The sequence below is a fragment of the Gymnoscopelus braueri genome (assembly GCF_963280865.1).
Source record: "Gymnoscopelus braueri genome assembly, chromosome: 19".
Classification (NCBI taxonomy): Eukaryota; Metazoa; Chordata; class Actinopteri; order Myctophiformes; family Myctophidae; genus Gymnoscopelus; species Gymnoscopelus braueri.
Genome location: NC_137621.1, coordinates 18,305,593 through 18,329,504, shown reverse-complemented (window position 1 = coordinate 18,329,504; position 23,912 = coordinate 18,305,593). Strand labels below are relative to the sequence as shown.

Here is a 23,912-nt window from a genome sequence, read left to right as displayed (position 1 = left end):
GCTTGTTTCTAAAGTGTAGTTGCTTATATGGGCTTGTTTCTAAAGTGTAGTTGCTTATATGGGCTTGTTTCTAAAGTGTAGTTGCTTATTTCGGCTGGTTTCTAAGGTGTAGTTGCTTATTTCGGTTTGTTTCTAAGGTGTAGTTGCTTATTTCGGCTTGTTTCTAAAGTGTAATTGCTTATTTCGGCTTGTTTCTAAGGTGTAGTTGCTTATTTCGGCTTGTTTCTAAGGTGTAGTTGCTTATTTCGGCTTGTTTCTAAGGTGTAGTTGCTTATTTGGGCTTGTTTCCAAAATGTTGTTTAAACATAATTTTTTCATGTCAAGGACTCCCAAATTAATATGTATTTGTCTGCGGACCCCCATCTGAAAACATTTTATGCCCCCCCCCTACAGGATTTGTGTTGTTACAATGTTTTTAAACAAATCTTCTAGATTTATTTTTGAAAATAGCAGATGTACTTTGTGAGCTTGTACATCTGCTACTTTCAAATAGCCAGGGCTCGCTTCTTGTGGGCTTGTTTACCTAGGCTAGGCCTGATTGCTTGCTTCTCTCTCAGAAGCTGGCAACACGTCTCTGTCTGCTCACTTCTACACACACACACACACACACACACACACACACACGAGGTTCAGTATACATAGGGGTTGGAGCCGTTCGTTTGGGATTAAAACATGGTAATATGCCCTTTAAATATGTCATCTATGTGCGGTAAATGTCACTGTCTGTATGTGTTGGTTATGTCATTATATTTAACTTTGGTGGTTGTTGTTGTTGGGACGTTTAACGTGGGTTTGGCTGTGCCCCGTACCAGCTAGCCATTGAGCTAGCATCGCTAGCCGAAAAATAAACTGGTCTACAAGCTCACAACCAGTGATGGAAGAAGTACTCAAATTATGTACTTAAGTAAAAGTATCAATGCCCTATTGTAGAAATAGTCTGTTACAAGTACAAGTTCGGTGTTCAAAATCTACTTGAGTAAAGGTACAAAGGTGTTGGCATAAAAAAAATTTACTTAAAGTACCAAAAGTAAAAGTACTCATTATGCAGAAGGTCCCATTTCACGTTTTCAAATAAAAATACAATTATTCAAATCCTGAAAAGCGATGCGTTGTGAGCTTGTAGATCTGCTATTTTCAAATTGCCAAAGTGTGTTTGTGTGTATCTATATATATCTATCTATCTCTCTGAAGTGGTTTTCCAATAATAATCAAAATCGACAAAGTAACTAGTAACCAAAGTTTTCAAGTATAATAGTGGAGTGAAAGTACAATATTTGTCTTTGAGATGTAGTGGAGGAGAAGTAAAAGTATTGCAAATTGGAAGTACTCCAGCAAAGTAAAAATACCTCAAAATTGTATTTAAGTACAGTACTTGAATAAATGTACTTGGCTTTAGTTCTAGGGATCTCTGTGAGTTAAATTATATTTAAACAATGGTGGAACAAAGAAGTAGCAATGTAGAAATGCTCTGTTTACAAGTGTAATTCCTGCATTCAAAACTTTACTTTAGTGAAAAAAATAGTATTTAAGCATTGGCATCAAAATATATTTACAGTACCAAACGTAAAAGTACTCATTATGCAGTAGTAATTACGGTCATAATAATAGGATTGTAATTAGTAATTTATTCATGTGTTCATCACTTTAATGTTGCAGCTAGTAAAGGTGGGGCTGTAATACATTTATGTTTTGTATAAATAATCGTAAGTCTGAAAAGTAACTAGCAGCTAAAGCTGATGCAGTGGAAGGTAAAATATATTTAAAAAATTGAAATACTCAAGTAAAGTAAAAGTACCTAAAATTGTACTTGGGTACAGTACTTAGTTTAGTTACTAGGTTAGACATTATAGACAATACTCATAATGTCATGAAAAGAATGCTATACTATATTGCATTTCTATGCATATGCATGGTTTATTTTTTATTTATTTCAAAAGGGAGTCAAGTTTGAACTAATTTTTTGCCTTTTTAATGTGTACATTCCAGGGGAAGCAGAAGACAAAGAAGTTTGCTGCAATGAAAAGAATGATAAGTCTTAAAGACGGGAGACTGTGAGTATCATTGTTGTGGCAGCTGTTTTATACCATTGTTAAACCTTCAAATTTGCAATACAAATATTGGCATATATATAACCATAGTGGCCATAGTGCACATGTATGTATTGTCCACCTTCCTACCGGCTCAGACAGACGGTTCTGTCTTTAAAAAAAAGATTTTTCATGATCTCTTCACAAACTTTATTACCTCCTTACGGATGTAATGCAACAAAAATGGGCCCAGCTGTGGGTCTTTGGCCCACAAATCACAAAGCTATGAACACCCTCTTTTTCTTCTCTTCTAGAAACGAGAAGGACCGGCGCAAGGCGAAAGAAAAGAAGAAGAAGGATCCGTCAGATCTCAAGCAGGTTGAAGTGTACGTACATTGAGCAGGGCTGTCACGATTACACATTTAAGTTAACGATTGACAAATAATTGCATCTTTTTTTTGGCATTGGACATATGAATAAAAACGTAATTTCCGTTTGCCCTTTAGGCTTCGTAATCGCAAATTGCACAGGGCAGATTTGACAGATTACGTAAAATAAATGAATAATAATTTTACACTTTCAAAAATTTTAAATATAGCAGAAATAGCTGATCTACAAGCTTACAACGCGTCACGAAGTGACGTGTTTTAAGCTTGTTGATCTGCTTTTTTTTTGGAAAATGTATGAACATTTTTCAACATGGAAACTATTATGACAACTATGCAAAAATAATTGCGATTATCTAAAATAATTGCGATTAGGCAATTATTGTGACAGGCCTAAACAGAACATGATTCTGGTAATGAAGTGTGATCAATGAGCGTCTCTGATTCTTGTCTACTCTCTCCACACAGGCCAAAGTATCCTTCATGTCTCTTCTTCCAGTACAACACTCAGCTCGGTCCACCGTACCACGTTCTGGTTGATACAAATTTCATCAACTTCTCCATCAAGGCCAAATTAGACATTGTGCAGTCTATGATGGATTGCCTGTATGCTAAATGTGAGTACTTGCCAGTTGTTGTCTACTGGAGGATAGAATGCAGAAGATTAACCACTTAAAGTAACATCTATTTTCAACCGTAGCTTTGTAAGATGATACCATTTCTGTCTACTCAGTGTCTGTGTCTCAGAGGAGGGCTGTGGACAGTTTGGTAATTTGCCTACAAATTACATCATTGGTAGGGATTCCAAGATAATGGAAACTATAGCCTTTATCTTCCTGGAAAGTTAGTATAGAAGCCACTGCTGTTGAATAAAAATAAATATTGTATGAAATTACCACTGGTTATTGGAAGCAAAGTTTTACTCTCCACAATCCACCTCTGAAACACAGTATGTATACAGAAATGTTATGCTAAACTTAGGGTTTCACCTTCGACATGCCCAAAACCGGTTGAAAGAGATTAACTTGTTAACTGTTTGACACAATGTGGCATTATTTCCCATCAAGGTATCCCATGCATCACAGACTGTGTTATGGCTGAGATTGAAAAACTGGGAATGAAGTACCGAGTTGCACTCAGGTAGATATTGGTTGAGTTAACCTAATGTGTCGACTTTGTACTTTTTAGGATTGTACATCCTAGATGATGGGGCCATGCTATCAATTTATTTGTCATTACAGGATTGCCAAGGATCCTCGGTTTGAGCGCCTGCCATGCACTCACAAGGGAACATATGCAGATGACTGTTTAGTCCAGAGGGTGACACAGGTAATATATTTTACTTTACAGATGCATTGTGAATGGAGTAACGGTACAAAATGAGTGTTTTTGTTAAAAAGGCAAAGCTTGGGGTGCCTGGTGGTAGAGCTCTTCACGGATCCCCCGATTCCTAAAATCTGTTAGAAACAAAAAGAAGCTGAAAAACATAATATGTTTTATCATAATCACTCGCTATTACCTCGGAACTCGGGTCTGTCCATCATTACGTGTAATACCCGAGTGGATCCGAGAAGACCCATAGTATGCCTACTGTGTGTGTGCGCGGCTGCACTAATCGGGAGAGAAACGCAATGAAGTGCTGTTTAATTGTGTGTGATGTTAACTGACCTAGGATCAGGTTAGTGCAGCAGCCATATGAATGGCTGTGCATTCGGAACGGCTCGGAGTCGGACCAAATTGTCACTGGTCCACTCGATTCCGTTATTTGAAAATAATCTCAGAACTGCTCGGAATCTGACCAAATTTCTCGGGACCATTTCGGTTCGGGTTTCTTTTAATTACCCGTGATGAGCTCTACCTGGTGGTGCAGCCAGTTACTAACCACACATGTTCGAGTCTGATTGACTGACTGACTGACTGACTCCCATGTCTTGCATGTTCTCCCTCCTTTCTGACTGTGCCCTTGCTTTCTTGTCTATCTACACACTCTTAAGTAAAGAAAACAAAACCAAAATGAGAAAAATAAATGAAAAATGAAAAGGCATTGTACGATGTCTGCTGTTATAACATTGTTTGTTAAGCGTCTTGCGTCATTCAGTGTGACAGTGTGAGCTGATGCACACTCAGAAGTTTTGGCAGTGTGAGAAATTTTGGGCCATGTGACTCGTGCTACAATGATTGTCAATGCGAGACCATTGCATAACAGCCACCAACATGTTATAAAAAATAAAGAGTGTCATTGTTCGTGTTAACAGAAACTTCCACTTTCTACCTGGAAAATGTACAGGTTTTATGGGTTCAAGCGTGGGGAATCAGTTACCATCTGCTAGTCTACGATATGTGCAGATAGTTTTGTGAAAAATGCCTGGAGATGCTACCAGTACCTTTTTAGGAGAAATGTCAACTCGTGTTGTGCTCTTGCACCAAGCCAATATTGAATCCAAATCTTTTCCTTTTTTGTTCTCGAAGTAAAACATTGTCCCTACATACATTGGCTGATGTAGGACAGAATATTCATCACACAATAGGTGGATAATCAGGGTTTTACCATTTTCCCATCGCACCTTGTGAAATGTAATAAACATATACGGCCAAAATAGTGCAGTGTACGGAAACCTTTTTCTTAAGTATTGTTCACTGGTCGTCTGTGATTCATACTAGCTTATCCAGCAGTCATGAGTGTGGTGATCTCAGCAAGTTACTGTAAAAGGTGACTGTATTTTCCCCCAAACATAGCATGAGCATATAATCATGGTTTTCGGAAATGGATTTCAAATGTATGTTGTGTGAATTCTGAATGTGCACAAATGTATGACATTTTAGTGGTGACAGAATTAAAGATAAATACCCATGGCATTTATTTTTTTTTGTGTGTGAATGCAACTTTTAAATTGTGCAGCTCTGGACTAGAATGGCAATAATATAACATTATTACTCTTCCAAATTGCACTTGTTGTAAAGATCAGAAGTTAATAAGCGGTGTTGTGCTGTTCTTCTGTCCTCATACTGTTACAGACATGATAGCTGGTCAAATGTTTGTCATGTGTAAATTTGTCACTGAAGCATGAACATTAATAGTTTAACAACTCTTCCACAGCACAAGTGTTACATCCTGGCCACTGTGGATCGAGACCTAAAGAGAAGAATCAGGAAGATTCCTGGAGTCCCCATCATGTACATCTCCAACCACAGGTACATACAATCATGGCAGTTTTTCACTACTGAACATTTACATTAATTTGTAAAGGTTAACCACTTGAGCCATATATTATAGTACTTTGTTGTGCGACGAATTGCAAAAAAGTGTCACGATACAACGCGACGTGAGTGTGTAGATTGGCTTTTTTCTAAACATTAAAAAAAATTGAATTTATTTTGTTTTCTCTTTTTGTTTGGCCTTTAATGACAATCATGCCCAAAATAGAGACACCAGGTTGAAAGTGGTTAGGTATTTTTTAGGTTGGATTTATACAAAATGGCTCTGTATTTAGAAATTCTGAATATATTTGTGTTTATCACTGATTGTTTTGTTTTTCTGTTACAGATATAATATTGAAAGGATGCCTGATGACTACGGTGCTCCAAGATTGTAACCTCTTTAAAGCAGTTGTCTAACTGAACTGTACATAGACTTGAGGTTCCATTGAAATAGTCTTTTTTTTTTTGTATATTATGAAATATCCCTGAATTTTGCCAGCTGCTTTCGAGAGGTGTGTGGCGGATGTAATACAATTGGAAATAGCTGTAAGTTTGCTTTTTCAAAAATAAAGGACACAACATTTGTAATTTTGTATTTGCACCGCATTCCCCTCTTTGAATACTTTGAATAAAAATTAATACATTATTGCTGTGCAGGTTGTCTTGGTAAATTGTTTCATATACCATCAGCCATATTTAAATTACTGTACATGCATCAATGTATTATGTACGAGATATCATTTCAAAGGTAGGGTAAGTGATATTTTTTGGTTAAAGCTCTATATGCAGTTAGCAATTATTGCTATAGAGTATTTGTTCAGGAACTGGTCTGTCTCCAATCCATCTCTTCAATAAACAGAAAATACATTTTCAGGTGTGTTGCCAAATTCATCCATCAGAGAGGGAACCTCAAATGTTATTGTGTTACAGTTTCAATTTTGTCTGCTCATTTCTTTGTGTCATCACTTCCAATTTCACTTGTTTATCTTGTAGGAGTTCTCTCTCCTGATTGAATAAAATTGGCATCCTTACCTATAAATCCTTTTTTTTTGTTTGTTTACTAAAGAGCTGGAGAGGGGAGACCCCTGTGCACCTTAATATAAATATGAATATTTTATACTTTGTCATGGATGACAAATCCTCAGCACCATTTTCTTCCTGTGGTCTGCGTCTGTCTCTGGATGCTTGCCAAAATATCATCTTGTCTTTGGCGAGCGCCACCAACGTACGATGGAGCATAAATCCACCCTCCAAGAGCATGCGCAGTCTAGACGTCAGTGTTGCCATGTCCGCTTTTTATAAGCGACTTTGGGCTTGTTTTTCTTTAAAGTTGCTTGTAAAATTTGTGGGGCTTGTTTCTAAAGTGTAGTTGCTTATTTGGGCTTGTTACCTAAATGTTGTTTAAACTAGTAGTTCTCAAAAATGTTCATGTCAAGGACCCCCAGATTAATATAATTGTCCAGAGACCCCCCATCTGAAAATATTTTGTGCCAGGAACCCCCATACAAGAATTGTGGTGTTAAAATGTTTCACCAAAAAAAAGTTCCAAATTTTTCTAATTTTCATAGCCAATGTATGATGTTTAAAGGGCTGAAGGGCTTTTGATTGATTGATTGATTGAATACTTTATTAGTAGTTAAAAAGAACAGGAAAGTGCAGTTCAATACAAGGTCTGCTAAGAGGATTTTAAACCCAAGAAAGCCTATGGTCCTTTGTACTCAATTCATCGAAACATTAATGACAGACCACGGTTGCTTATTTCTCTCTCAAAACCTGGCAACACTGCAGCTGAGATCTTAGGAGTGTCTTCTATGGTTGGACCGGACCTGGGCTCAACCCACAACCAAGCTCACACTGAAGGAACCGGGCCACGTTAAGATGGAACAAACAATGGCTAGCCGTTCTGGAAGAATAGGATCTGGAGATAAAAAAGAGCACAAATGAATGATATTCTTTAAATAAAAAAAAAGTGATCCACACCCAACTTGATCGGACTGCTGGATGCATAGAGTGAGTGAACTGAATGACCTCTGGGATTATAACGGTACAGGTGATTTGTAATCCTCTTTTAGAGTCGCTTATTATTATACTAGAAACATCATGTTACTGATGTGTTTTGATACTGATTCACAGGTTCACGCAGGAGGATATCTTCGCGTTATGTTTTAGAACAATAGGCTGTAGCTATCTATCCGTGAAAACCATTTCACGTTTATCTTAAATCGCCTTATAGTGTCTTCTTTTGATGATCTGGTACAACTTGAAACATAGTTTAGTGCCATGCGACGTTAAACGCAAGATTGTGCCATTATTAACCTAATCAACGTTAAATGTTGAAAGAACGTTCACCCAACGTACACAAATCTTAGGACTACTTGTTCATCAAAGAATCCCAACGAGTTTGAAAGATTTTCTTATTGATAATAATCCTTTGGAATAACCTTCTGGATGTGATGAGTTGCTCGTCTGTCGTGGACTCGTGGTGGGAGTCGTTTTAGCTGTAAACCTCCAGTCAGATTAACAGTGAAAGGACACAAAGCACCTGCAGGAGGCATCTCTGTGCCAGGACTCCTGTTGGCATCATCCGTGGTGTGGCAGCAGCAGAGAGAAAGAGAGAGAGAGAGAGATGCTGAGGACCACGGTGGACTCGGTGGAGGAGAGAGACGAGGAGCAGGAGGATGAGGGCGAGGATGACCTGAGGGATGGAGGGGTGCCCTTCTTCGTGAACAGAGGAGGCCTACCGGTGGATGAAGAGACTTGGGAGAGGATGTGGCGCCATGTGGCCCGCATTCACCCCCACAGTGAGGCTTTGGCCAAAGGGATCCGTGGTGCCACTGATCTACCTAAGGTGAGGTATTTTCTACTTCAAGTAAAAGTATCAATACTGCGATGTAGGAATACTCTGTTACGAGTAGAAGTCCGGAATTCAAAATGTACTTGAGTAAAAGAACAAAAGTATTGGTATCAAAATTTACTTAAAGTACCAAAAGTAGAAAGTACTCCCTATGCAGAATGTCCCACTTTCACAAGTTTTCAATTGTATAAAATGTATAAAACTCTTTTGAAAATAGCAGGTCTACAAACTCGATGCGACGCATTGTGAGCTTGTAGATTGGCTATAAGTACTGAAAATTGGATAATAGTAAAAAATACCTCAAAATTGTACTTAAGTACAGTAGCCTACTTGAGTAAATGTACTTAGTTTCTTTACACCACTGGGTATGTGATTCTGTCCCAAGTTTAAGATTGAAAGTAAAGTTTATAGTCATTCAAACTATATACACAGAACAAGCACAAGTCAAATGCACACAGCAAAACCAATGATGTTGCATCCATCTGACTTATAAATGTAGGCTAATTAAGAAATATATAAACAATGATTTAATTATAGCCTATACAACTCATGTGGCGTGAAAGAACATTTTGTGGACTTATGTGAACAGTTGACAGGGCATTTGTGCATGTGACAAAAGAGCACTACATGAACTATCATTAAGTATCGGGACCTTTCTCACAGCAGACATTTTGACGAGTGTGTGTGTGTTTTTCATCTAGGTGTTTCTGTTTGCCAGCATGGAGTTGACTGTACAGGAGACATCCATCCATGCTGACACACACACACACACACACACACACACACACACACACACACACACCTTAATGAAATGCACCCTCTATTAACAGATGTTTTTACCTGTCAAAATGACTGCTATGAAAAGGGTCTATTGATTGACAGATATCAAATCACAACATTAAATCTGCTTCAGGATTAATCAGCACCTGGTAAATGTCTCAGAAACCCTACACTTCACACTTAGCCATACCTCTTTGGAGAAGACATTAACGCCACAGCGTTTTGAGTCACACCCTAGTGTTTTAGGTCAAAGTTGAGTTTAGTCAAGTCATTGTCACACAATTGTCATACAGAGAGATACATTATGTGCAAAATGCGGTGTACCTGATTCCATTTTTTAAAATTACGTTTATTTGCTCTGCTGACTGCTCTGTCTCGGAAACAAAAGATGTAATGACATGCAAATCGGCAGCTTTTTAGACCACATATTGTATAGCCGACATATTCGTTCATACTATGTGTCATTAGTAATAGTGCAGTAATGTCTATGCCTGCCGGCGCCAGACAAGGAATTGTATCATAGATTCAGTGACTGCAACTCATGGGAGAGAGTTGCCACAGAGGAATTAAGATTCTTGTCATTAATTATACAGAAGAGAATGGAGCCTGTAGACTGAACAAGAGGACATTCTCATGCTGTAGTGAATATAGGGATTGTATAACGTTAATGCAGTTGTTTGTGTCCTCTGCTCTGCAGATTCCAATGCCGAGTGTGCCTACATATCAACCTACCACCAGTGTCCCACAGCGCCTGGAAGCCATACAGAAATACATCAGGGATTTGCAGTATCCTTTCACCCGCATTGTCAACATGCTGGGTAGTGGTCACTGGTCAGCTTCCCAGAGCTGGGAGTGAAGCTTAAATTATAAGCCATTCCAGGATGGTGTCGCTAGGCCAAAAGAACTGAGATTTTGATTTGCACTGACTCCACTATGGAGTATGATTTAGACTTCATGCCAGAGTGGGACCAGGGGTCTAGAAACAGAAACCATGATTAACCCTTCAAAAATATTAAAAAAAGTAAATGAAAAATCAAAAAGCTGATCAATTTTTGCAATTTGTCATATGACGAAATATAATGAGCTTAAGTGGTTAAAATGCATGTTACACGCTGCTGCTTCCGCTGTAAATGAGACAAATTATTACAATTTCTGTCTGGATATTTCATATTTTATCCTATTAAAGTGCAGAGAGGGAGAGGATGTATTTCTGTGATATTTCTAAATCAGCTTGATTACACAGTCAGTATTGTGGTGTTAAGACCTAGTAAAGTAATATTTACGAACACATCTACAAGACAAGGGCTATAGACAAAGCACTCTCTGAAACCCATCACAGCATTTGCAGAATTAGTTTCACTTCCCTCTGGCCGTAGGCTCCAGACCTCGGCCTATAAGAAAAACAGAACCAAACAGTCCTTCATCCCCCTAGTTACTGTATAAACTAAACAAACTCAATCAACTCTAGCTGGTGTGTAATACTGCTATTGCCATTTCCATGAAACAGCCTCTATGATGTACCGTATGCTACTGGACATCTTATTATTTGTTGCCTATTTTGTGTTTTACACCTCAAATGTGGTACACTGCAAGCCAAATTTCCCAATCGGAAAAATAAAGTTAAAATACTACGGTATACTATATTACATCCATCTAAAACTCTTTAACTTGATCATTCAACCTCTGAAAGGACCACAATGGAAATAAGCACTCATGCTTTTGGTGTTTTTGACAGATACTGTACATACAAATATATGATCATATCTACGCATTTATGTCAATAACGACTCAAATCAATCAAAACTAACACAAATTATATTCCTACTCCCAGTTATAATATTCTGCACATGCGTACACATGCATGATAGTAATTAGCATAGTTTAGTGTGCAGTACCTCTAATGTCTATTCATGAATGGCAAAGTACACTTGCAATTCTGTGATGTCCTTTACATATATACACACTCAGTCCTGAGTCTAACATTGTAACTCCAGGAATTTAAACAGAAAATGATAAATAAACAAAAAAATAATAAGCAAAAGATCTATTTAAATGCCTGGCTGAGATATCTGAAAATAAATTATTTTAACACTTTGCTAATAGCTAAGACAGCTTTTCTTTTATACTGTATGATTGTACATGGTAATACTACTGTCCTTAGGAAAATACATAATAATGCATAACTAATCTGAACTTAAAAAAATAGGGTAGCAAAATACTACTCTATCCCTTTTACTCACGCATTTTGATAGATATGGGGCGGACGTCACAAGTGGGCCACTCCCATGTGTATATGCTATAAAAAGCAAAATCACAGGAACTCATTCATAATTAAATCACAATATATGAATATCACAAAGCACTTTAAGTGGTTGCCTTTCCTCCCCAATGTAATGTTGCTGTGTGTTCTACCAAATCCCTCTAAACCACGTTTATTGCCTATTGATCCAAGCATGTGCTTATTATGTTATGAACTTAACATTTTCCTACAGGTACAATCACACAGGGACACAGTTTTTTGAAATCAAGAAGAGCAGGCCTCTTACTGCGTAAGCAACCGTTGTTTTTACATCTTTGAATGACTGTCATTGGTTATTCTTAGCTTGTGATGTTTGTGGCCGGATGGCCTGGGAACAGTACAGTAGGAGTCATGTAAATGTCAAACACAATGAGAGTTCCCTAGGGTTGTGTGATGGCAGACATAGGACATCAAATCAATCAGGATGATTTCCTCTGGTCTGGCTTGTGCTACTGATGACAGGTTGAGAGGCAACTGGATATGTGGATGAGCGATATTTCTAGATCAACCTCAGGGCCTTTGAAACCAAACCACCAACTAGTGCTTAACAGGGCAAGTTTTGCCAGCAAGAGGCTCAGGGTGCATTTTTCGTCTGATATGGAAGCTTTAGAGGTTCATGGAAACCGTTGAACTTTTAAGCCCATTTTGGGCACCTTTAGCAGGTCTCTGTGTTTGTGTATGTGTGGGTACACCTAAATTATGTGCTGGTGCACCTATAAGAAATAATTAGGCGCACCAGTTCAACCAACTAAAACGTTAATCTGGAGTCTTGGACATGCGAGACACGATGGGTCGGATTTGAACTCCGGTCCTTATGCTCACAAGGCGGTCTGTGCACTACTAACTAACCACCAGGACAATTCATGGAAAATGTTTATTTTTTGCTCATCTGTATGAATTAAAATCATTAGCAAATGTGATTGTATTAATAATTAATTTCAGTGATTCATTTGTTATGCATGATAGATTATACAACGTATTATGCCTCACTTACGGCTAAGCCTTTCCCAAGGTTGGATAACAAGGGCAATGACAAATGCTGGGTGATAATATGTTCATCTAATACAATTCTTCTGTTCAGGTTGATGGACATTGCTAAGGAGATGACCCGAGAGGCTCTACCAATCAAGTGTCTGGAGGCAGTGGTCCTTGGAACGTATCTTTTCATGTGCATAACATATTGTGTATGACACTTATTATGCTGAGAAGGTTACAATTTGTAAGTTGTCATCATCATTGCATGTTATCATCTTGCAATCTTTGTCAACATTTTGTCAGTTTAATTCATAATACTGGAATTCAAAAGAGACACTGCAGAAATGGCAAAATGGGGTGAGAAATGTGTTTTATGGAAGCATAGATACATAGTCACTCTATACCGCACTTCCAAACTGCTCAGGAAAAGCATCCAGTGTAATCCATGATAACATCACAGCCTCGTGGGTTGCTCATCACATCATGTGGAAAGATCCATATCTATGGTATGTCAGCAACACTGGCATGATGGCCAACCTCACATTCAGTGATTCTAGGAGACTTTTTTTGTCAACAGTGTTGCAATCAAGTGCTTAACTCATTCACTGCCAGCATTTTCTGTGGCTGCGTTTAGCCACTGCCAGACATTTTGACCATTTTTGCCAATCTTTGATTATCCACAGAATATTTTGTGCTGTGACTACAATGTCACACAATAGCTCAAAAGAAAGAGGAGACCCTCTACTTTCCACAGAAAAAAAATAATTGCAATCCCATCCTCCGTTCTTTACTTATCGGCAGTTGAGTAAAGCTTGTTCTCAGTGAAAAACACCCTCTGAGAGAAGAATTCTGAGATAAACAGCTTTTTCTAAAAGTTTTTCAAAAAAAAAAAAAAGATTTTTTCCCCCCAGAAAACTCTTTTGATCCATTTATTTTTCGCCTCAGTGACACACCAGAGACATATCTAAAGTCAGGAAACACATGACAAAAATAAATAATCACCTCTTTAGGTAGGCCATCTACAGTGACATCAAGTGGGCAAAAAAAGTAACTACATAACAGTGACTGAAATAGTCTCCAGGGTAAAAAAGCAACTACTCACAACCACAACCACACTGTGAAACAAGCCCAAATAAGCAACTACACTTTAGAAACAAGCCCAAATAACCAACTACACTTTAGAAACGAGCCCAAATAAGCAAATACACTTTAGAAACAGACATTTGAATCAGGTTTTCCTTCTCTGCCTCTGCCACGAAACAAATTTGCAATCCCATCTTCTGTGTGTGTGTGTGTGTGTGGGGGGGTAGGATAGACAGTGGATTTTCTGAGCATGTACAAATGAAACCAAATGGACCTGTACACCTAGACTGTTTGTGTGTGAGATCCTGGACACAGTTACTTTCAGTCACATACTGTATACAGGTAGCAATGACAAGAAACATCAACTGACCAGTAAGGGTCCATTTGGTTCCATTTGTACACACCTAGACCAAATAACAAGCCCAAATAAGCAACTACACTTTAGAAACAAGCCCAAATAAGCAACTACACTTTAGAAACGAGCCCAAATAAGCAAATACACTTTAGAAACAAGCCCAAATAAGCAAATACACTTTGGAAACAGACATTTGAATCAGGTTTTCCTTATCTGCCTCTGCCACGAAAAAAATGTGCAATCCCATCTTCTGTGTGTGTGTGTGTGTGTGTGGGGGTAGGATAGACAGTGGATTTTCTGAGCATGTACAAATGAAACCAAATGGACCAGTAAGGGTCCATTTGGATTCCATTTGTACACACCTAGACTGTTTGTGTGTGAGATCCTGGACACACAGTTACTTTCAGTCACATACTGTATACAGGTAGCAATGACAAGAAACATCAACTGACCAGTAAGGGTCCATTTGGTTCCATTTGTACACACCTAGACCAAATAACAAGCCCAAATAAGCAACTACACTTTAGAAACAGACATTTGAGTCAGCCGAAAAACGTGGCATATTTATTCAATACATGGGAGTGTTTCCCATAGAAAAAACAAAAAAAAACAAAGAAGACATTTCACATTGTGTAGGCATAGTGCAGATCATTGTGGTACTTTGCAAAGCAGATTCTTCTGCACAATGTGACGCCGCAAGGAGGACACCACCACCGTGACTCACGGCGTTCGCCTGATCGCTGATGAACCCTGCATTTTCTCGTCGGGCGTACTTTCCTGGGGGTGGAGGGAAGATATGTCATCTTGTGTGCTGTTGGCGCCGGTGGGACGTTGGCATTGAGCCTGCTCTGGGGGTCAGTCAGCCTAGGAGCTATCCGACGCTGTGGAACCCGTCTCTGGCCGGTCCACGCCCTCGCCACACTCATGGTGAACTCCATGCTGGTTTTGCATCTGCCCTGAGGGTTTTTCTTTTTGTACAACACAAATGCATTGGCCATACAGATTTCAAATAAATAAAAGATGAACTTGTTGGTCCACTTGGAGTTCTTCCTGGTGAAAGGGTAATAAGAGAGGGCCTGGTCCAGCTTGTCCACGCCGTTCATGTTGTTGTTGTAGTCGATAATGCAGGTAGGCTTGCCTCTGGTCACAAGGGCAGAGGGTACCGTGCCTCTCCGTTTCCGCCACACCTTTACCTCTCCCATCGTGTCCGGATGGAACGTGGAGACCATTCTTACGATGTTATTGTCCCGAAAGGCCATCACCATCACCTGGTCTGTGTGACGTACCAGTCTGTCCCCTACAGCCAGTCTGGCAGTGGAAGAGTCCTGGATCTCTTGTGGTGCGCCCCTGTTGAGGCGCAGTGTTCCACAGACATGGGTCTTCTTCTTCAGGAGCAGACCACACATGGTCACACTATTATAGAAATTGTCCATGTATAGCCGGTAACCTTTCCCTTCTAGACCACCAAGAAGAGAGACAATTGTGTCTGCAAGGCTCACATGTGTTCCGCAGTATGGCCTGAGGTTGTGACAGTAGCCGGTTTTTGAGTCACATAAAATATAAGACTTTATCCCATATCTGATAGGCTTCATTGGATTGTAGACTTTGAAGTTCAGTCGTCCTCTCCAAAGCAGTATGCCCTCGTCTATCGAAATGTTTTGATCTGGCTGGTACAGATCCTGGAACTTCTGCACCAGATAATCGAGAACTGGCCGTACCTTGTGCATTCTGTCACGGCCAGTATCGACACTGTCACTGAAGTGCAGGAACCTCAGGATGAGCTGAAATCTATTTCGAGGCATTGTCTTGCTGAAATATGGTGTAGAAATCAGCTCATCCTGAGCCCAGTACAGTTCCAGTTCTGGCTTTTTCACCAGCCCAGTAGTGAACAAGAGACCCAGGAAGATCTTGAGTTCCTCAACAGTGAGGTCTTGCCAGGCATTTACCCTTGACTGTGGCAGGTCGACCTTCGCAATGCACACCAGCGCGTACACGTTCGTTTGTTCCACGATGGCCGTTAGCAGTTCATCAGTCATGAAGAGCTGGAAGAAATCTACAGGTTGATCAGAGTCTAGCGCTGCAGCACTGTTCATGGGACCGGGACTGGCTGTGAAGGGGATGTCTTCGGGGATCCAAGACCTCTCCTCCATGGCATACCAGACAGGAGGCTTGGGCTTGCCACGTGCACGTCCTGTAAATTATAGAAATACATAATTAGAAATACATAATTATGTATGCATATAAAATACATTTACAATACAATGATTTTTTGTTTTGTTTTTGTGTGTAAGTTTGATGTACAGAAAAATAAACTTTGTTCTTACCTTTACTGGTTCTGCCAGTGCCAACAGTAGGAGATGAGAGTTCCTCCTCACTCGCCATCTCAGCATCTAAAAATCAGAGTAAAATATCAAATAGTTATGATCAGGGGTCATCAATGTGTCCGTACACAGACAAATGTGTCTGTGGCTAAACTTGGCATTGTCTGTGGCAGATTTGTGATTATTTACTATGACTATGTACATTTTTAGGTGTCACTTTTCATTACAAATGGAATCAATAATTGCTTTGCTTTTGTTTACACTATATATATATATATGGTATTTTTTATTACAACAAATGGACCTAGGGTCCATTTGTACACATAGTGTAAACAAAAGCAAAGCAATTATTGGTTCCATTTGTAATGAAAAGTGACACCTAAATGTACATAGTCATAGTAAATAATCACAAATCTGCCACAGACAATTTGCACTCTCAGAGTTGTAATAAAAAAATACCATATTTATGGTAAATATGGTAAACAAAAGCAAACAATTATTTTTACACACCAAGCTTGAATTAGAGAAGACTGAGACAGTCTTAGTTGTGTTTAGCAAATGAAAAAACAAAGCAGACAAAAATAAGAAGCTTACCTCCACTGTCTTCATCTGGTAACATGGGGACACCAGCCATTGCCTGTTCCTCACCATCTGACTCAAAGTCTAAAAAAAGAAAATCACAACAAAATAGTTTGGTATGTGATGTGTAGCCATAGTTCACCTGACGCTCAAGCGTCATGAAGCAACCTTTTCCTGTTTTTTGAATGGTCTCCATTTACAACCCAAACATCTACATAAACGTTTAAATTTCAAATATAAAGTGCTGAACCCACGGCCACAGATATAACAAGTTAGAACGCCTGGGTCTAAGTATCCGTATCTTCCGTATTGTTCATTAGAAAGCATTTTTAATCTGATCGGCGGCCATTTTCTCACAGAGTTATAATGTATCAGAGTACAATACACCTCCCAACCGGTAGGGTCGCGTAGTTGAACGCATATGGAGAAAATGACCACCGATCGGATTTAAATGCTTTTATTGATCAATACGGAAGATACGGGTACTTAGACCCGGGCGTTTTAACTTGTTACATCCGTGGACGTGGGGTAAGCACTTTATATTTGAAATCTGAACGTTTATGTAGATGTATGGGTTGTAAATAGAGACCATTCAAAAATAAGGAACAAGTTGCTCCATGACTGAGGACTAGTATGTGAATTAGTCACACGAGATCAAAAAGATGTACAAAAAAAACAACACAATCGATTTACAATTAGGGATTTAGCAGAGACTTATCCAGAGCGACTTACAGTATAAATATAAAATGTACTAACCAGGAATAACTCCGGATGTCTGCTCAATGCTGTCGGTTTCCTCCGGCCTCATGGGGGTCCAGTCTAAATCGTCAAGACCACCACACTCTGACGAAGCGCCGTCTGCAGACAGCCCACTGAGACCGGACACTGAGTTGTACGGGCTCTCCACGACCTCCCGACGGGTTACAGCTCTGGTACTGCGACGAGGACCTGGTGGTGCTGGGTCGATCCGTGCCGTGTCCACACCATCTGTGTCCTCAACATCCGAGTCGGACAAATCAGACTCCGTCTCCGGCCGGAGCGCCTCGACACGGCGAAACATCTCGTCAACGCGTTGTTGCCCTGGTCCAGGTGTTGGACGACTCCGACGACGACCGCGCGCGCCGCTGGGTCTGGACCTAGGACCGACGGCGGAACCACGACGTCCACGGCTGGATCTGGACCTCGGTCCGACGGCGGAACGACGAGGGTGGGGGTCGATCAGGGGGGGGCCAAGACCCCTGAGGCTGGATCCTGGGAGTGGATCTACCGTAGATCCACTTGAACCGGGAGAACTATCTGCCCGCCTGCGCCTCACCGAAGACCGTACCATTTTCAGAGACCACTATACTAAAAGGACAACTATTACTACTACTACTACTACTACAATGGACGACTTATACTACACTACTGACTACTGCTGCTATCTATGACTATACTATACTTACTGACCAACAAAAATACTATACTATATACTATATACTATATACCACTATACTAAAAGGACAACTATTACTACTACTACTACAATGGACGACTTATACTACACTACTGACTACTGCTGCTATCTATGACTATGAATGACTATACTATACTTACTGACCAACAAAAATACTATACTACTGACTATACTGCTGCTATCTACTATACTTACTAAAGACTATACTTACTGACAAAACAACAACTCAACTCTCCTCACCTCACCTCACCTCTTTCTCAACTCAACTGGATAACTGGACGACTTTCTCAACTGGACGACTTTCTCAACTGGACGACTTTCTGCGACTGTTTGCTTAGGTTGATCTCTCAAAATGCGATACCAGGTAATGTTCCCGGCCTGCTTTTATACCCAAAGCTTCTGTTTTGATTTGTGTCCTTTGATCGGCGTTGTTTATCATTGTTTTTCTGTGATCGGATCGCTTGTTTTGGTTCACAGAGAGTCCAGAGAGGACCACACTATTGAAATTGGTGAGAAATAGCGCCATTGTTTACATGGGGTGAGGTCGGGTAGCCCTGAACAGCTGTTGTTTGATCACGTGGTTGACGGCTTTCCTCAGATCTGCATTTGTTTTGATCGTGCACGTTTAGGGTCACCTGACGGTCAACCTACATGTTTAGGAATATTAGCTCTATTGTGGTTGATGTGGTGATTTTGGCTTTCCTTTGATGAAGCCTTTGTTTTGATTTCTCGCTCGGATTTTTTCACAGGACCGCCAAACTCAGTCAGGAGTTGGGGGAGGGTCCCATATAGCATATTCAAAAAAAAAAAAAAAAAAAAAAAAAAGTCGTTTTAGTCGTTCTAGGCAGTCGGGGCTTATGGGCCAAAAGTCGTTTTAGTCGTTCTAGGCAGTGAATGAGTTAATCTTTGCTCAGTACTCCCAAAACACTGAATATTTGCTCAAACATAACGTTTTAAAACACTTTTGTGATAAACGAGGAGCGTGCCTGGGTGAGTGCATGCATGTGACAACAAAAACAAATAAAATTAAACACATCACGGCTTAAGTAAACCTTTACTATGCAAGAGAGAGACTGATAGTGTTAATTTCCTTGACCCAACATGTTGCAGTTACCTCACCAACAGCATGCCTGGTGTGGAGCGCTTCCCCCTCAGCTTTAAGACTCAGTTCTCAGGGAACTACTTCAACCACATTGTGCTAGGGGTGCACAGTGGGGGTCGCTTCGGGGCACTGGGCATCAGTCGGAGGGAGGACCTCATGTTCAAGCCCCTTGAGTTCCGAACGCTGGCAGACCTGGTGCATGAATTTGAGGGGGCCTACAGGGGCTACTGGCATACCCTGCGCAAGGTGAAGATTGGACAGTATGTATCCCACGACCTTCACAGCGTCGAGCAGATAGAGTGGAAACACTCCATTCTGGATGTGGATAAGCTGTCCAAGGAGGAACTCAGGAGAGAGCTGGAGAGACATACGCGAGACATGAGGCTTAAGGTACAGTATATCACTGTCTAGGGCCTGAGGTAGAGGTATTCACTTAAAATCAAAGTTCCAGTCTGTGCAGGCTGAAAACAGCACAAACTGCCAAAGCTTTTAACAGCATGAAATTGAAACAGCATGCATCTGACCCCCATTTAATATGAATCATGGGAGGGAGGATGGTGTTAGTAAAATATGATATGTCCTCAGCAGATGCGAAGTTCCTTTTTAACATAAGACCTTTATTGATCCCGCAATGGAAATTCAGTTGCCAAAGACAGCACAGCAGTCAAGATACAGATTGCAGGTCAAGAAAAAAAAGTACTGTAGAATAGATACAGCATGATCACAATTCAATGCAACACATCAATAATTGGCAAACTAAATACAATACACAACAATATACACCCTCAGCAGTGCTTACATAGTGCAAGACAAAGTTAAATACAAGTGACCGCACAGTAAGCATGTCTAATAGCATCCATACTGTGCTGAACAGTTGTTTTCAGAGAGGTTATAGTCTATTGAGCGAGCCTTATTATATATCTTTTTATTCACTTTTTAAGACTTTTGACGTCCTCTGAACCGCTGTGCCATCATGCATGGCGACATGACCCCCTGTTTGTAGAGCTATGATGATCTCTCATCGTCTATAGTCTCCCACAGTAATGAAAGCAGCCTTGATGCTGAACACTGTGTGCAATAAAACTAATGCAATGGCTCTGACTCTGCTTCATGCATGGCTGGCTCCATCCTTCAATGGGCGACAGTTTATATAGAGATGGCTTGCCACTTTCCACTGACACACAATCACATTAAAAGGTGGAGGGATTTGGCCATCTGCTTAACATTGTTCCTCATCCTGTATATTGAGGCTATATCCATAGTTAAACTAACTCCCCCTTTGTGATGCATTTAAGTAATTGAAATCTAAATTAGGGTCTTGTTTTAGTTTTACATTCCTGACTAAATACCCTTGTGTGTTTATATCCCAAGTGTGAATTCAGCCAAAGATTTTCCACTGAGAAGTTAATGTGAACCTACTGTATGTATTTTATTTTGAAGATCGGAAAGCCAGCTCCTCCCTCTCCCACCAAAGACCGAAGGAACAGCATGGGTTCCCCCCTCCGGGGGCAAGGAAGCCCCATGCGCAGAATCAGTCGCATCGAGAGACGGTAGGACACATGTGGGATCTACATCATCTAATTTTTTGACAGAATATACAGTTGCTACTGTACCTAGCGACAAGTGTTTGTGTTCAAGAGAAGAAATGCGAGGAATATACTGTATATCCTGTGATGTGTCCTGAAATTATTCACAATTTCGTTCAGTGTTAAACAGTGTGTCTCATACTTTTTATGTATATTTGTTATAGGCCATCCGGAGAAAAGAAAGCTTTGGATCAGAAACCGCCCTCAGACATGAATGGATACCAAATTCGAGTTTGAAGAGGATTTCCAACACGTGGATTCATGAGACTTAAGAATGCTACCTAAAACCAGTTTTTTTTTTTTTATGGCTTCTGATTCACCATACCTTTCAGGCCTACTTTATTGTACAGTTTCACCACTTCCCAGGACGCAGGCTGGTGCACGAAGACCCCATATCAAAGTGGTCATTCAGCTTCCTTGTGGCTAGAACGCCATAAAGCGATATGTTTGGTTAGTGATTGGTCCTGCCAATATTACAAAATTCTGAGATGTAGAAAAACACATTTAGGAATCTAGTCATTTATACACATTTTCAAACAATTCTGCAAAATTTTACTATCAATATAGTTTGGTTCATCTCCAAAGCTGTACAAGACACCCACATGGAAAATCAGCTATTTTTGAACTTTTGAATAGGGCTTCAGTGATTAATAGACTTTTTCCAAACAACATCTATGTGGAGGCTTGTGTGCAGTTTGTAACGTCAAAGTTGTAATGTAAGTGTATAAAACATGTAATGCATTTTTTTTTATTTTGACCTCTGCTGGACAGTAACTGCTTTTTGTAGTGACTAGTTGACAAACCACGACCCTTGTGCCTTTTACAATCTTTCGAAGAGGAGAAGAAAATGTGCTTCAGTTGTACAAGTTTCATGTCCAATTTATATCCAATGCCCACATAAACATACAGTACAAGCTCTTCTCTCTCAAATAGCCATGAAATATGTATGAAACCTTTTTGTTATGTCATACATACGCCTTCCTGTTCACCAATCGTTGTTCTTGACATCACACTACGGCGACCCATACTGGCACGGGAGGCAGAGCTCGGATTTACCATTGCACTGCTCTCTGATGAAGTGGGACAGGTGTAAGAACTGCTCCTCCAAGTGGAGGCTGAATGCAGGCTGGTAGGCCTCCGTCTGAATGCTAAGCACGGACAATAGACCTAATCATGCACCCCTGAAAACACTGGAAGGTCAAGAGCTGGAGGAGGTCAAGGACTTCAAGTATCTTGGGTATCCTGGATCTGAGCAGGACATCAAAATATGTAAGGCCAAAGCGTGGAGGGTTCTCAATGACCTGAAGATCTGGGGCTCCGCCATGGCCAGAGTCTCCTTTTTCCATGCCACCATGGAGTCCTGGTCTATGGCTGCGAGTCATGGACCCCCATCCCCACCCTTGAGAAGTCCCTTGTTTGCTGCTACACCTGTATATTGCACATGGTATCTCCTGGGTGGAACATGTGAATAAAACCGTCCTTTGTGGTGAGCTACCAAGGGTTGGTTACAAGATAGCAGCATGCAGAATGCAGCTGGGGTGAGCTTAGGGCCCATCAAGTTCTCCTGTGGGACCCAACTCGTGGCATGAAGAGGCGCAGCAGGCGTAATTATGTCAGGGTACTGAAAAAGGACATCAGAGTGGAGAGGACTAGCAAGCTGGTCAGCCTCATGGCTGTGTGGAGCAACTTTTTGAAAGTCAGGTTGATGCTGGCCAAGTAGTGAATACACCCCTGGTTAGCATGCATTCTAATGAGTGAAAACAATGGTTGAGAACAGGGCAATGTACAATATACGCAAGTATATTTTATGAGCATGAGAAGAGTGTTTTATAAGAAGCAGGATGCTTTTCATAGTTGACAGTGGAGCTTCTGCATTGGTTGGTAAAGTCCCTATGCCATATAGGGCTTACTTTAAAGTCAGTTTTTATATAATATAACCTTGTTTTGTACCTTTATTTGTAGCAACAACTATTCTCTTTTCAGTAGCCTTAAGTGGTAACCTGGCAACTTATTTCCTTTTTAGTCAAAGTTCAAAGAATTTGTTTACATCATTTTGTATTTTTCAATTCTTTGATATTTTATACCGTATTCAGTGTTGATCACCAGTCGACCACGTATTATTCACCATGCACTGTTCTTCTGAATATATTACCACAACATTTTCACTGTCAAATACGTAGATGTGGTCTCCTTTCCTTTCAATGTTATGAAGCCGTCTTGCACCAAACTATTAAGCATTTATAGCATCACAATAAAGACACACTATCGGGCAATAAAGTGTTTGTATCTGCTACAGTATATTGTATGATTTTCTTTTTAGAAATTCATAGCTTAAGGTTGCTACAGTATGAGCTCTTTTATTGACCTGAATTAAGAACCCAAGAAAACAGCGTGATGTCAAAATCAATAGAAGTAGTGTAAATAAATGTTCTGGCAACAACCAGGGCACAATGCCAGTCTACTTGCCACCCAAGTGTTAAGACTGAGCCCAACGTGCACTGACCCGAGACAGCTGCTGGCTCACAGAAAACATTGTAGCAGATCAGGACCATCTCCAAACATTGTGTATACAAAGAAATCTGAGCACCAACAACGCTATAAAAGGACATCAGCACAGTCTGTGTGCTGCTATGAATCAGGAGCAAAACAATGAACTAAGATGTTAGAGAGGCAGATTGCAATGTATGGTATTCAAATCAATTATTTAACCCATTAATTCTATTTCTACAAATGGCTTCTAAATCCTAACAGTTTTCTTTAAAAAAGTATGTTGCTATATCAGTGGTTCTCAAACTTTTTCATGTCAAGGACCTCCAAAATATATGTATTTGGACACGGACCCCCATCTCAAACAATTTTGTTCAAGGGACCCCCAGAATCAAAGACTTGAGTTTAAAAAGTTAGCTTTAAA

General features: G+C 40.2%; 3 protein-coding genes across 3 annotated transcripts; 2 read left to right on the top strand and 1 right to left on the bottom strand.

The window, feature by feature from the left end:
- The first annotated feature begins 594 nt into the window (after positions 1-594).
- On the top strand, positions 595-6,257 carry fcf1 (FCF1 rRNA-processing protein). The gene is made up of 8 exons (XM_080415147.1): positions 595-675; positions 1,987-2,051; positions 2,342-2,413; positions 2,882-3,030; positions 3,481-3,553; positions 3,655-3,742; positions 5,511-5,605; positions 5,958-6,257. The coding sequence occupies exons 1-8, from the start codon at positions 673-675 to the stop codon at positions 6,004-6,006; spliced, it is 594 nt and encodes a 197-aa protein (XP_080271273.1). The 5' UTR covers positions 595-672; the 3' UTR covers positions 6,007-6,257.
- Positions 6,258-7,444: 1,187 nt separating this feature from the next.
- vash1 (vasohibin 1) lies at positions 7,445-23,299 on the top strand. Its single transcript, XM_080413908.1, has 7 exons — positions 7,445-8,459; positions 9,943-10,031; positions 11,738-11,794; positions 12,626-12,700; positions 19,424-19,805; positions 20,856-20,965; positions 21,166-23,299. Exons 1-7 carry the CDS (start codon positions 8,238-8,240, stop codon positions 21,236-21,238), a joined length of 1,008 nt encoding a protein of 335 aa, XP_080270034.1. The 5' UTR covers positions 7,445-8,237; the 3' UTR covers positions 21,239-23,299.
- On the bottom strand, positions 12,844-18,290 carry LOC308074101 (piggyBac transposable element-derived protein 4-like; the record flags this gene model as incomplete). Its single annotated transcript, XM_080413434.1, has 5 exons — positions 17,614-18,290; positions 16,873-16,941; positions 16,282-16,347; positions 14,731-16,148; positions 12,844-12,855 (listed from the first exon to the last, which is right to left on the bottom strand). Exons 1-5 carry the CDS (start codon positions 18,185-18,187, stop codon positions 12,844-12,846), a joined length of 2,139 nt encoding a protein of 712 aa, XP_080269560.1. The 5' UTR covers positions 18,188-18,290.
- Positions 23,300-23,912: the final 613 nt, after the last annotated feature.

Excerpts from the sequence above, each read along its gene's own strand:
- fcf1 (XM_080415147.1), top strand. Across the intron at positions 2,414-2,881 it reads GATCTCAAGCAGGTTGAAGT|GCCAAAGTATCCTTCATGTC; the intron begins GTACGTACATTG and ends CTCTCCACACAG. Across the intron at positions 3,554-3,654 it reads AAGTACCGAGTTGCACTCAG|GATTGCCAAGGATCCTCGGT; the intron begins GTAGATATTGGT and ends TTGTCATTACAG.
- vash1 (XM_080413908.1), top strand. The coding sequence starts at position 8,238 with ATGCTGAGGACCACGGTGGACTCGGTGGAGGAGAGAGACGAGGAGCAG. Across the intron at positions 8,460-9,942 it reads GTGCCACTGATCTACCTAAG|ATTCCAATGCCGAGTGTGCC; the intron begins GTGAGGTATTTT and ends TCTGCTCTGCAG. Across the intron at positions 12,701-19,423 it reads GAGGCAGTGGTCCTTGGAAC|TTACCTCACCAACAGCATGC; the intron begins GTATCTTTTCAT and ends AACATGTTGCAG.